General features: G+C 40.1%; 1 protein-coding gene across 10 annotated transcripts in view; it reads right to left on the minus strand.

Annotated features, from left to right (window-relative positions):
* Positions 1-14,823, minus strand: part of TP53BP1 (tumor protein p53 binding protein 1) — a 102,050-nt gene that overhangs the window by 11,769 nt on the left and 75,458 nt on the right. For 9 of the 10 annotated variants that reach the window (XR_012022815.1, XR_012022816.1, XM_072809258.1 and 6 more), the window contains 5 exons: positions 10,925-11,408; positions 6,600-6,752; positions 2,262-2,533; positions 1,446-1,595; positions 725-1,155 (listed from right to left, as the gene is read on the minus strand). Coding sequence is in view for 8 of the 10 variants with exons in the window: in XM_072809258.1 (XP_072665359.1) it covers positions 725-1,155; positions 1,446-1,595; positions 2,262-2,533; positions 6,600-6,752; positions 10,925-11,408 (1,490 nt within the window). In the remaining 2 variants the exon portion in view is untranslated. The remainder of the gene's footprint in view (positions 1-724; positions 1,156-1,445; positions 1,596-2,261; positions 2,534-6,599; positions 6,753-10,924; positions 11,409-14,823) is intronic. The other variant, XM_072809257.1, reaches the window with a different exon arrangement.

Consider the following 14,823-nt stretch of genomic DNA (forward strand, 5'->3'; position numbering starts at 1 on the left):
GTTAATGTGACCAATGATGTCCTGTGGATGTCACAGGCTTCTTTCCCCCATATGACATAACAAGAAGAGCACATTACCTCTATAACATTCTTTTCAAAACCCTTAACTCCAATCTAATCAAACAAAACACGAGACCATCCCAAACTGAGGGACATGCTACAAAATACTTAACCAGTTTACTCCTCAAAACTGTCAAGATCATGGAAAACAAGAAAAGATTCAGAACTGTTGGAGATCAAAAGAAATTGAAGGACATACGACGGCTTAATGGACTGAACCCTGGAATAGAAAAAGGATGTATAAAAGCTGGTAAAATCAAAATAAAGTCTGGAATTTAGTTAGTTGGTAAGGAGTCAAGGTTGGTTTCTTAGTTATGACAAATATACCAGCTAATGGAAGATGTTAACAACAGGGAAAGCTGGGAAGCTGGGTGAAAGGTGGACAGGAACTCTCTACACTATTACAGTATTCTGTACTTTGCACAGTACTCTGTATATTTTCTGAAAATACAGTACTATTCAAAGTAAGCTCATTCAAAAATAAGCAACAAGGAAAACAAAAAAAGCTAGTGTGAAAGTAATCAGTGTAGTAGGAATGGAATTTCTAGCTTTGGAGACCCCCGAAGAGCTGTTAGGCTGGCACACATGCTCTTGGTAACAACAGACTAGAGAGAAGACTGGCCCAGGCACAGTAAGTCTCCTATAGACTCCACTCCCTTTATTACCTGCACTGAAATACTCATCCTCGGAGAGGGCAGTCACTTCCGTATCCAGTGGGATGGGGTCACACAGCAGAATGTCTTTGCCCAAAACATCACATTCGTACCCATCATCAAAGAGCAATTTATACTTCCCAGCTCCAACATCACGAGTGATTTTCCCAGAGTAAAAATAGCCATTGGACGACCACTTGGCTACAACACGGAGCCCTACAAAGCTATTCCCTGGAGAGGAGGCATCTAAGCCATCAGAAGGGCCAGCGACAGCCTGGAAAGGAATCTCTGGAGAGTCACTTCGACGCAAAGCAGCGGCACCCGTGTCTGCTCGTCTGGTGGAGTCTGGCACTCGGGGCACAATACGGGTGAAGGATTTATCGTCTGGTGACATGCTAGGTGAGATGTCCTCTATGCCCAAGGGGCCAGGAACAGCTGTTTCTCTAAAGAGATAAAAGACAAGGAAAAGGCAGTTAGAATTAAGAAAAGTACTTATATACCAATTTTCCCACTCCTTTTTCCATGGGTCTTCCTCAGCCCGTTCTTGGAGGACCCCATCACAGGCATAAGCCTGGTCTCTCAGTAGCCTCTCTAATCCCTGCCCACTCCCCAGGCAGTACGGACCCCTCTTGTCCCTCCTGACACCCCACATACTCTACTCCCCTCTTTCCTCTCTACTCCCTTTTTTTTCTAAACAAGTCATAGACTAAATTATCTCATACTACCCGGGTACCTGGTTCCAGTGGTCCGAGAAGGCGGGCGGCCCCTTCGCCCGCGCCCACGAGGCGTGACTGGAGCCTTCCCTCCCTGTCTGATGCCAAGGCCTGCATCACCATCCTCCTCACACACTGGCGCCCCTGTCTGACTGACCCCTTTTCTAGGACTAGAGAATGAAGACAGGTTAGTCTGGCAGCACCTGCTACCCAATTCTTTCTTCAAAAAGTCTCCCCATGGCCTTTAAACTACATGCCAGGCCAACATGTGCTAGACTTCCAGGACAGCAGGAAACTGGTCCGCACACCCACCACCAAAAATACCAGCCAAGGAGTGGGAGTGTAGGAGAGTAAGTACAGGACATCCCCCTCTATGCAAGTCGATTCCCTCCTGACAAAGCTTCCTACTGCTGCCTCAAAAACAGCACACCCATATCTGCCCTGCCTTCTCTTTCACTTCAGGATCTAGACACCTGCAGAGGATAACAAAAAGCTAGGGATGTATCAAGTAGGGGTCACTACCCTAAACTTTTTGTACTCCCACCCAAAACACTTGTAGGCTACATAAAATGAGGGTGGCAGCAGCATGTGCCAGCATTCCCAAAGTCCCCTCATCTGTTTTTCTACATTTTCTAGAAATCTAGCTCCCATAGGGCTCCACCCAACCTCCCATGCAAAACCCAACAGGAGAGGAACAAAAGGGGAGGAAGAGGATTTGAATTATCCTAGTTGGAGGATGGGGGGATTTCCCATGACTCCTCTTTCCTGTGATATCCAAATGTCAGCAACCCTGCCCCTGGTGTAGCTCTCTTTCTCTCTAGAGACCCTGTCTGCACCTCAGTTTTCCTGGGCCTCCTCGGGAGCTGGGCAAGGTAAAATCTGCGGGTTCTGTCCCGCTGGTTTTCCCTTTGAGTGGTCCGGCTCCTCTCCCTGAGCTGCCACTGCTGTGCATGGCTGAGAGACTTGTCCCACTTGATGTGCGGTGTAAGCTGGACGCCTTGGAGGAGAAGGAGCTGATATCCCCCAGGTCACCTGAGGAGCCCCCAGTCTGTGAAGGGGAAACTTCGGTTTCACATTCCTGACACTCTACAATTGGCTCTTCAGTCTCCTGCAAGAAAGAGATGGATACAAAAGCTAAAAGAAGCCACAATGACATCATGCTAATGTGGAGGTTGAAAAATCCTAGAAATATGACAGAACATGAGAGACTTCTGACTCTGGGAAACTAACAAGGGGTAGTGGAAGGGAGGTGGGCGGGGGGAGCGGGCAGACAGGGTGACTGGCACTGAGGGGGGCACTTGACAGGATGAGCACTGGGTGTTATAGTATATATTGGCAAATCGAACTCCAACAAAAAAAATACAAAAAAAAAAAAAAAAGAAAAATCCTAGAAATGGCAAGAAATTTCAAGTCAGAAAGGTGACAACAAGGAGGAGACTTTCTGGAATGATGGAAATGTTCTGCATCTTGTTCTGAGTAGTGGCTATATGCAATTAGCTGTCAAAAGCCACTGAACTGAATGTATGAGACCTGAGCATTCTACAGGGAATATACTATATTTCAATAAAAAATAAATAAAGGTGGTACTGGATTTTAATTATGCTATAAGATAATTAAATGATTATTTTTGAGCACTCTCTTCTTGAAAATCTCTCCCTTGAAATCTACAAAGTCACTTTTACTTTCATTCCACCTCTTTGGCTACTTCTATATGTGCTTGTTTTTAGGTTTCTCTTTCTTGGTCTGATCTTTTAGAAATAGCATTTCGCAGGACTATTCTCATTTCTTTTCTCACTCTACTGGGCTTTCTCTGGCCTGTCTTACCAGATTCATTCCTGCCTCTCTACCAACAACACAACGATGACTTAGCTCCAAACTCCCAGACACAAATACCTAATAAACTCTTCCCTTTAGATGTACTAAGGGGACACCTGAAATTTAACCCATCCAAAACACAATGTCTTCCTCTCTCCATTTCCTTGCCTTTGACGAATGAATCCTGGATATGTCCACTGCATCTCACATCCCCTACAGCTCTCTGCGGAGGCTGGTTTTTCTCAACCAAACCCCAATTCAAGAGTTTGGAGATAAGAGGTAACCTTGCTCCCCACTGCCATTAACAGACCATTTCTATCTCCCTACCTCGTGTCCTACTTAACTATTATTTGCCATTCTGTTAAACTTTCCTCTCCCTGTTACTCACCAACATCCTCCCACTTATTCACTCTCATGAATAAACACCTTAACCCCTGGTTCACACAGCCTCCCTTCCTGGCCCATCCCTACTTGTACTGTCACTATTCTCAATGGCTTACATCCATCAGATGACCCATCTCGAAACTCCTAAGTTCCTGATCTAATTACCACCATCAACCTTTTCCTCCACCTTAGCCATCTGCCCCTTGGGGTTACCAGAAATTGCACCACCTCTAAAAGGTGTCAGTGATAAACATGACTTTCTCAAATCGCTATCACCAACTTGCCTGCTCTAGCTGGATTCAAGTCTCATTATCTGCCAAGTTCATTTGACTAAAGCAGGTGCTATGAGCCCAGAACTGATGTCAATCTCTTCACTTGGATACAGCAAAAGAGTAGAGGGATGGTCAGCCTAAAAGGCTGGGATTCCAGGCTATGTCTCTGTGGGAGAGTACAGAGGAAGCCCCAGGAACAGTAGCCAGCTATACCTGCCTTTGCAACTGTCCTGCAGTCAAAGCCATTGCTCTTGTTAATGACTTCGACTCAGGCTCCAAGTTGGCCTGTTATGATCTTTTTAATGTATTTGCTTACTTGTTTTTCTGTGTGTCTCTTCTACCAAATGACAGAGGCCCTATTAATACAAAGACTGTAACAGTATCTTCTTTCCTGGGTATATCCCCCAAATCCAGCACAGTACATGCCACAAAAGAGACCCTTGGTAATTATTTACCAAACGATCTTCTCTCTCAAACCAGTGAAAAAAGCAAAAAGCCCAGCCACCACCTTAGATTCCTTCTTCTCCCTTGATCCCGACATTAGGAATTCACCAGAGTCTACCAATTTCACCTTCTATGTATTTCTTCCATCTTTGTCTCTCCTCTCAACCTATACTTCCACTATCCTAACTTGGCACTCATTACCTCTTGTCTGAACTATGCCTCAACCCATTACAATTCATGGTCAAACTGCTGCTAATCTGACCTAACATGCAAATCTGAGCATGTCACTCCTTTCTCCAAAATTCTTTTATTTTTTTTAAGATTTTATTTATTCATTAGAGACAGAGAGAGGGAGAGAGGCAGAGACACAAGCAGAGGGAAGAGCAGGCTCCACACAGGGAGGCTGATGTGGGACTCAATCCTGGGAACCCGAGATCACACCCTTAGCCAAAGGCAGACACTCAACCACTGAGCCACCCAGGCATCCCTCTCCAAAATTCTTTAAATTCTCCACACCAAAGATAAAAAAAATCTAGGGGCACCTGTGTGGCTCAGTTGGGCACCTGCCTTCAGCTCAGAGCTAGATCCCAGGACTTTAGGATCACAATCTGAGCAGAAGGTCATGATCCTAGGGTTCTGGGACTGAGCTCTGAGTCAGGCTTCTGCCAAGCAGGAGCCTGACTCCCAATTCATGCCCACTCTCCTCCCAATTCATGCTCTCTGTAGCTATCTCTCTCCCTCTCTCTCTCAAATAAATAAATAAAAGCTTTTTAAAAGAGATAAAAATCTAAATTTTTTTCTATGGTATACAAAGCCCTTACACTTTAGCCCTTTACCAACCTCAATGGCATCCTCTCCTACCATTTCCTATCCTACTGTTAGTATCATATTGAGATTCTAAATGTTCATTAAGCATGCCCTGCTACCTACATACTTATGTAACTTTTCATTCTGCCTGTAATGTCCTTTCCCCCACCCCTCAAAATAATCTGCCACACATTTGAGCACTACATCTTCTGTGAAGTCTTCTAGCCACACCTTCAGGTAAGCCGGTAGGTTCTGTCCCCTCTTTCTAACACATCTTTCCATCCTCTATGACAGCAACCAACAAGTTTTGGATTTGTTTCACATCAAGTATAAGCTCCTAGAGAACAGGAGTCTTTTTTATGGAGTATTTTTCCCCTTCAGAGTATTTAAAGGACCCACTGTTTCTGGAAATACACTTTAGAAAGCATCACATCAAATGATAAATTAAGTCACATGTATAACACTTTAGATTACAACAGTTACAATAACTATTCATGAAAGCAAATTGCTTTTCTAAAGCTGTTGTAAGTTCCCAATTTTTCCAAAATAGCAGTAACACTGAAAAAAATTCCACAAACATAAAATTGAAGATGAATTAACATCTGGGATTTTGGTGTACAATAAATAAAGAATACAAGACAATTTCTCAAACTAACGTCAAATGCTTTCTGATACAAGGGCCACAGGGGCCCATTAATGAACAACAATAATATGTTCCATTTAATAAAACTATATACCAGAGTTTAATTCTCCCTCAGTTCAACTTCCTATATGGCTAGCTGGCAGATTTTTTTTAAGTGCCTGAGTAAAAAAGGAAGGAAGTAGCTGCACCTCTTACCAATTAATAAAATGGTTCCCAAAAATTACTATATGTACCAAGAATGGTGCCAAACCTTTAATTCTAGAAAATCTGATTTCAACCAGTATGAGACTAAACAAAGTCAGAATATAACACTGTCCAATATAACAATGAATAAATGCCAATATTTTGCCAATATTGGGAATGAATCCATAATGAATCCTACTAAGAAATAAAGGTGCATCTCCTACCAGCAACTCTATAACCACACACGGATGGAGACCAAGAAAGGACACAATGAGTAAACATAAAAAAGAGTGAGAAAACAGATGGGGTGAGGCAGGAAGTTCTAAACCTCATTAGAATTTCCAAGGATTAAAAATACATGACAGAGATTTACAGAGATTCATCAATCTGTTCTTTACAAAAACTGAAACCATGACAAGACTCGTTAAATAACTGGTCAAAGGTCAAGCAGTAAACTCATGGTTTGGAAAAACAGAGAATTCAAGACTCTCACCAAGTTCTTCCACCTTTCTAACAAGAGGAAAGAAAACAAGCTAGTTGTACAAGAAAAGCAGGTAGGAGTGGAAGTGGAGAGCCAGGAAAATTTTTCTACAGAATTTGCCACATAGACCCAAAGTATGTATTACCTCAGTTACTTTTCTCTCTACTTCTGTTCCATCCACATAATATACATCTGTGATGACACGAGTGACAAGTGTGCGAACCTCACGGATTGTTCTCATGTGGCGATGCAAGACATGGCCATGTGGGGGCTGAGGCATATCAAACTCTTCCTCTCCCTGTGACAGAAAATAGAGAACACAAGCATGGGTCTCACTGCAAAATGGCAAAATTGTAAATCAACTTCTTCATGATGAGTACTGTTCAGAGGTTCCATGAATCTAGTGTGATGGAATTTTCCAGTTATTTTGTTTTTTACTCACCTATAGAGAAGAACAGGGATGGAGGAGCTATACAGCCAGAGGCTAGGAAGAGTTTGTATCAGTTTATCACTTAAAATGATCTATTTCTGTCTAAATCAAAATCATAACATCTAGCACTTATACCTAGGATATTTAAGTGAAACTGATTCCCCTAAAAGTACATGTTACATTATAATCCTTCTGATTTTGATGATGACTTGTCAATCAGTATTCAAACATATACTTGCAACATCTCTTTAAAAAAAAAAGGAAGGCAATTCCTTAGAACTTTATATAAAAGCAGAGTATCTATCTGTTAATCTCAGTACAGTCTTTTTTTTTGTATTTTTTTTTCTAATTTGATTAGCCAACATATATCATTAGTTTCAGATGTAGTGTTCATAATTTATCAGCTGCATAGAACACCCAGTGCTCATCACATCATGTGCCCTCCTTAAAGCGCATCATCCAATTACCCCACCTCCCTCAGTGCAGTTTTTATTGCATTAGTAAAGTCAAAACTAAAGTTTATTTATGTCAAGAACTAGATAGCACAGGTTTCTCTCAGAATTAAATATGAAATATTTAATCTATTCCAAATAATAGATTATAACTTAAGAGCCAAGCTAGTGTCCAAAACAGAAAATGTAAATCAGGATTTGTATTTACTTGTACCATAATCAGTTAAATAGCTTAAATAAACCCTATATTTTTATGCCAACTGTTACATACATGTTTTCTCATAATACACATACCACATTTAACAGCATCCATGCACTCCCCCTTACCCCACTGGCTCTGTAATTCTGAGGAGGAGAAAACGCACATTTTTCTCCCACCTTACTTTTCCCATAATAGACTGATGTTTCTTTTAGTAGTCAGTGTCAAGGGATCCAAGTCTTTCCAAAGAACTATATATACCACTGCAATGATGATCCCGGGTTTTTACTGACTAATGTGGTAGTGATTTACCTAAAGCTTTCAATAATTTACCTGAGTAATTCCCACTCCAACTCCATTTTAGGGATGAATTATCTACTAAAATGGGTATTTAGATTATCTGAATAGACAAAATAAAAAGCATGGAAACTAAACCAATTCCTTAAAATACTTTCGTATATACAACTCTGATTAATGAGTGTTTAGAGTATTGGTCTGTCACACCTCAATCATTAGGGTGCCCCAGAACCATGACAGCCTGGATTTCCTGCCTACACACACAGAGCCAAGGTTCTGGATCATAAAGGTCTAAAAGGTTTCAGGAATACATAAACACTCCTTGTATTCAGACTTCTCAAGAAGACTCCCTGCATTCTTCCACTACAACAGCCAGACTTCAAGAGAGACACTTAAATAAACATGTCTGATAGAATATGAAAGGAAAGAAAGGAAAGGGGACAGATAAAAAGAAGCTATGCTTACTCGCTCTTCAAATAGTCTCCTGAAAAGAAGTCTTTGTAAGATAAATAACTTAAGGGTCTTGTCATTAGAAAAGAAGATAACAAAATGAAAACAAAACTAAACTTTCCCTTCATTAAAAGCCTGGCCCCAGGCACACTGGATACAGAAGTGAAATTTTAAGGAATGTCAAAGATAGACTGCCTATGCTTTTCTCCAGCACTGGATACAAAAGCACTGGCACTTGGAAAACCTCCACAGAGCCTTCCTCATTTTCCAATCATTCTTCAAAAGACAGCACAGCAATCCCAATTTGTTACTGTACCACCCCATCTATATATATTTTTTAAAGATTTTATTTACTCATTCATGACAGACATAGAGAGAAAGAGAGAGGGAGAGAGGGGCAGAGACACAGGCAGAAGGAGAAGTAGGCTCCAGGCCGGGAGCCTGACGCGGGACTCAGTCCCGGGACTCCAGGATCATGCCCAGGGCCAAAGGCAGGCATTAAACCACTGAGCCACCCAGGGATCCCCTCCCATCTATAATTTTTTTGTAAAGTTTATACATAAAATTTACCATTGTAACCATTTTTAAATATGCAGTTTATGACATTAAGTACATTCACACCAGCAAACATCACCATATCCACCTCCAGAATTTTTCATCTTTCCCAAGTGAAACTACACCTATGCACCACCTAGATTTTTCTAGCACCTTTCTTTAACAGGAGCAATTAGCTCTTAAATATGTTATATTCACTCTGTATGACACAGTAGTAGTACAGTATCATCACATCACAGTATTTAAAATAATAATCAATAGGTAGCAACAGCAGCCAACATATATTTAGCATTAACTATGTGCCAGGCCCAGTGCTAAGGGCTTTACATGCTTTATCTCATTTAATCCTCACAATATCCCCAAATGAAGTGATCTGCCTCCAAAGCCTAGGCCTAAGCACTCTGGCTCACTGGCTCCTGCTATCATTATAATGAGATAGGAGCAGAGATTGTTTCCCTATTTTACAGAGGAAGAAAGGAAAATATAATCTAGTGGCTTCAACAAGATTGCTATCTTTAGGATCAAGTTTAACTCTTTTTATGAAGGCAGGGAAACCAAATTATTATGTAGCAGAATGCAAACACTTTAAGAGTAAAAGCAGGGCAGCTAGGGTGGCTCAGCAGTTTAGCGCCGCCTTCAGCCCAGGGTCTGATCCTGGGGACCTGGGATCACGTCCCACGTCGGGCTCCCTGCATGGAGCCTGCTTCTCCCTCTGCCTGTGTCTCTGCCTCTCTCTCTCTCCCTGTGTCTCTCATGAATAAATAAATAAAATCTTAAAAAAAGAAAAAAGAAAAAGGAGTAAAAGCAGATGGAAAATGGGGTCTGGTCTACTATAACCCCTACATTCAAAAGGCTATGCTAGTTTTCATCTGTACAAAATGATTACGCCTTAGGTCTCATAGACTATGTTACCTTAAAAGGCTAATAATATTAACAATTTCTGGAGTTCCTGGAGAGGAATGGATAAACAGAACAAGACTACACAGGCCATGATTAATAAATAGAAAATCAACATAGCAGAATGAAAAGAATACCGATTCTGAAGTCAGACATGCTGAGTTCAAATTCCAGTTCTGCCACCTACTGATGGCAAAATTTTGGGCAAGTTACTTAACCTCTCTTCAGCTTGGTTTCTTTACCTGTGAAATGGGAATAATAATACCAACCTCATGGGCTATCTTGAGCACAATGCTGATAAACTCTAGGTGTTCAATAATGAGGAACTATATTATTTTATCTTTATAAAACAAACAACTTGGACAATTAAAACAAGAGGTACATCACTACTGAAGCTTTCCTAGAAAGATACCAACTGAAGATAATCTACCAGAACAACTGCAAAGACAATTTAACTACTATTAGTAACTTCCAAATTTTCCCTGCCATGGAATCCAACTGCCGAAATTTTATGAACTTCCTTTTATTTGTTAATATGTACACTTCTACCACCACTTCTTACCCACTCAGTTTTTACTACCTACACTTCCCTATTCTATTCCCAAGAACCTGTTGCTCCTCCAGCCTTATTTCCATTAGCCCCAATCCTTTTCCTCCCATTATGTCTAGCTGTAGCCTCTTTCTGCAGTCCTAGTGACCTAAGGACTTCCTCCTTTCTTTCTCTATTCCTCTTACTGTTGTTTCTATACAGTGGTACACTATCTTTCATGCTTCTCTTTGCCTTCTCCTCTGCTTCATACTCTCTCAGTTCCTGGGAACCTTGGTGAAACAGACTCGAGAGGGAAGCAATAAGCTATGATGCTCATAACAGAGGATGAAAAATAGTGGCAGAAGGAAAAGATTAAATGGAGAATATTATAGGGCCCAGACTATATTCCTGGCTTTCTCTTCCACTAAGAACTTGACAAATTCCAGCACTACTTCATTTTTCCTAAAAGACTCTACTGGCTATAGCTACCCATAATTTGCACTACCCTATCTCTAGCCTAGAAAAATTGTTTTTGTTTTGAATGACTGGTCTATACAACACTGTTAAGAATTACCATTAGGTACAAGTACCACAACTTAAATTCTCCAGGAATCCTTAAGGTCAAAAACAGGGCCCTAAGATACCCTATACATTCTCTCACCTGGCTATGGAGCGACTCTGTATCATCCCCAGGAGCACTGACTGGTTTTTCACCACTCCCCCTCTCAGTCTGAACTGTGGCATCTTGTTTTCCAGAATTCTGGTCCACCGTACTGGTCCCCTGTTCACACACATTCTTTACAGTCTGGGTTGCTGCTGACACAGTTTCTGGGACCCACAGGGAACGTTCTATGGTCTGGATTCCTATGTTATTTTGGCTGGGTCTCTCAATCAAGGCATTACTAGGTTTTTCCTGATTGGTATTCTGTCCTTCTTTCTGGCCTTCTAGCACATCTGTCTCCATTGCTTCCCCTTGAGGACTGGATGGCCCCTGTGTGGCCACCTGCTGGGAGATAGGAGAAGGAGGGTCTTTGACAGGACAACTGGGCTTCACAGGCTGTTGACTCTGCCTGGTCCTTTGTTCACCTTCCAATTTTTCCTTCTCTTCTTCATCTTGAGTACTTGGAAAACTGAGCGAGTTCCCCCTAAAAATCAACCATATAAAGAAACCATGTCAAGTAAGCAAGTGTGAGTGTGTGTGTAATGGCAAGAGGAACCATAATTTGTCAATTTGAGAAATGTGGGGAAGGGAGAAAATAAGGTGACTGAGCATATCACCTTATAAGGCTTTTAAATATAATTTCCTTTAAAAAAAAGGTTTTAGATAGAGAGCACGGTGGGGAGGGGCAAAAGGTAAAGAGGAGAGAGTCTCAAGCAGACTCTGCCTGAGTGCAGAGCCTGACACAGGGCTGGATCTCACTACCCTGAGATCACAACCTGAGCTGAAACCAAGAATCAGACGCTCAACAAACTTCACCATCCAGATGCCCCAACATAATTTCACTCTTAAAAAAATAATGATACAAAGGATTATCCCACCATGATGATAAAACAGTCATAAAATCTCTTCCCTTCACTAGTTATGAACTCTGAAACTTGTACCACACAGGAAAATAAGGTAAACAAAAAGATGTAAAGCCATGACTAAAGTCACAGTCAATGAAGGCAGTTTAGGGATCTACTTCAAAAAACTTCAATTAGGTCAAGATGTCTTATTTAGGCTTTTTTTGGTTCTAACAGTCCTTAAATGACTCCTAGCATTCTGGATACTTTTTCCCCTCCACCTCAATCAATATTTTTAGGAAAAGAAACAATATATACAGGATAGATTTATAGATGAGATTCTAGCTTTGAGAGATATACTAGTGTATCTTACAACTAACAATTTCAGAATGACTTGATTCCTCAAAGCTCTCAAAGTACAACCTACTCCTTTTTCGTTAGTCTTCCCATTTGGCTATCAGTAATGTATTCATTTATCCCACAAGCATTTGATTCAAGTCTCCTACAAACCAGATACCATGAAGCTCTGAGGTGCCTAAGGGCTTTCTTAAATGTCCTTAACCAGAATAAAAAGGCCAGGTTAACTCCAGGTCAGGTTACATAGAAACTTGACATTCATATCTTACTCATCTCTACTTCAAACATCTAATACAGAGCTTAATATATAGTAAGCACTTAATAAAGAAACTTTGGACAAAAGAATTAATGTAATTAATGTTCTCTCCATTGAGTAACTGCAAAAATCTACTCTCAGATTAAGTAAACTAATTGTGTAAGTAGCAAATTCATGTAAAAAATGCCTAAAAACTTTTAACTTTTTGATAAATTATGAGTTCAATGAGTCAGTACACTACAAACAAAACAAGAAACTAAAGATTTTGAGGCTATATTAAATGCATAGCAGCCAGAATCAAGATAAAAGGAATCCATTCTGAACTGACCATGGTGCAACCATATCTGGATCTGTTTCAGTTTGGCATATCATAGTTCTTAATTTATAAAACTGAGATATACCTAGAAAAGAATAGCTAGGATGATCATGGATCTAAAAAAACATGTCAAATGTTGCTGTATTTGGCTAGAGACAAATGGAACTACTCACTGAGAAAGAGAAAGCTGTCTTAATCTGGGAGGAACTCTGACCCCGTAAGAGCTGAGCTGACATGTAGGCAGAAAAAAGGGAAACCTGAAGAGCTCTTTGAGAAATGCTCTGCTCTCAGGAACCCCTGAGTGGCTCAGCAGTTGAGCGTCTGCCTAAGGCCCAGGGCCTGATCCTGGAGTCCTGGGATCAAGTCCCATATCCGGCTCCCTGCATGGAGCCTGCTTCCCCCTCTGCCTGTGTCTCTGCCTCTCTCTCTGTGTGTCTCTCATGAATAAATAAATAAAATCTTTATTAAAAAAGAGAGAGAGAGAGAGAGAGAGAGAAAGAAGAGAGAGAGAGAGAGAGAGAGAGAGAGAGAGAAATGCTCTACTCTGGATATTGAATAAGAAAGAGAAGTTTCTGAGATTTTATCTTGTTGAGCTCAGCTTACCAAAAGAGGAGATTAAAGAGAGGTTTAGAATAGAGTTCTAGCCAAAGAGCCTGGTAAAAATTTGGTGGTAATAGTTTAAGTCACGTCAGGAACCTCAAATGAATAAGGATATATATACAATAAAGAAATATAAGAATAAGACCACCAGGAGACAGATGAGAAAAATCTACCTCTGATAAGGTTCTAAGTGACCATAAATACAATTTACTTAGCACAGGGCTAGATACACAGCAGAGCTCAATCAATACTAGTTGCATAAAACAATTAAGACCTGATTCATTTGTTCTATAACCTGAATATTCATGTTTGAATCTTTCAGACAGCTAACATGTCACAGTTGAACAATGAAAGTCAAAAGCTAGAAGGCATAGGACTTGACTGCTATTTAAAGAACTCAATTACCACCTTTCCCCACCCTTAAAGAAGCCTACCACATTTTACAGAAGCTGTTTATTTAGGGTAGAACTTCTGAATAGAATTTCGCTTCTCACGTAAAATTTTATTCTTTTTTCCAAGTAAAATTTTATTTAATTGGTGAGTATTAAGTTGGGTTTTTTTCCCCAAAGAGTTCATCAGAACAACTTTCTTCTCTCTCTAAAGACCAAAGGTGTCTCATTGTAACATTAGCAATATTCGGCAGATTCCTATCAAATATCAGAAATTGGTATTTATCATTCTCATGTTAACATCAATCAAATGAATGATGTTAACATTACAGTCATTTCCCCCCAAGTTCATAGAACAGTAGGTAAAAAGCGAAGCCTTAATTGCAACACGTATACTGCCAGAAATGTTGCTCCAACTCCTACCAAGTTCATAAATCCTTAAACATAAACATAAAACAACTGAGAAATACCTACCATAAAGATGTATATGAATGTCCCAATAAACAATAAAGAAATAATCTTTAGCACTAGAAAAGAGCTTTAGAAGAAAAGAGAAATCCAATAAATTGTTAAGAAGGGCCATATTTCTCTTTATTAGTTCCAGCTACACAATCCTACCTTGGTCACTATATGTCAGGTTTGAAACTTATGCTAAGAAAGCAAATTTTAGTAGAAAAAGTCTGGATAAAATTAATCCAGAGTGAAACAGGTAAGAATAAATTTCCCTACTTAACAAACTTCTAACCATTACATTCTGAGTGTAGGTCTGTTTGTGGAGAAACTGAAATCAAATCCATCTGAATTCTCAGGCCTTTGTTCTACCAAAGTTAAACAAAATCACCAGCATCTTTTGTCTTTCTATTTAAGATATTCTTTAAAAAAAAAAAAAAAAAAAGATATTCTAGTAAAATAGGAAGGCAATACAATGCCAACAGTAAATTTAGTAATGCTGGGCCATTCTTACATCACTTTAGGAATCAGACAAAGTGGCATTTCACCTAACAAGTTGCTTGATACAATAGAGAATATGAGCTATTTGATTCTCAAGAATATCAACAAGCTCACATTTAATAATCAGAATGCTAATAAAAGCACTGAAATGTTTCTTCTCATTATTTATGTCAATAAAGAACATAAAA

The sequence above is a fragment of the Canis lupus genome, chromosome 32, assembly GCF_048164855.1.
Source record: "Canis lupus baileyi chromosome 32, mCanLup2.hap1, whole genome shotgun sequence".
Classification (NCBI taxonomy): Eukaryota; Metazoa; Chordata; class Mammalia; order Carnivora; family Canidae; genus Canis; species Canis lupus.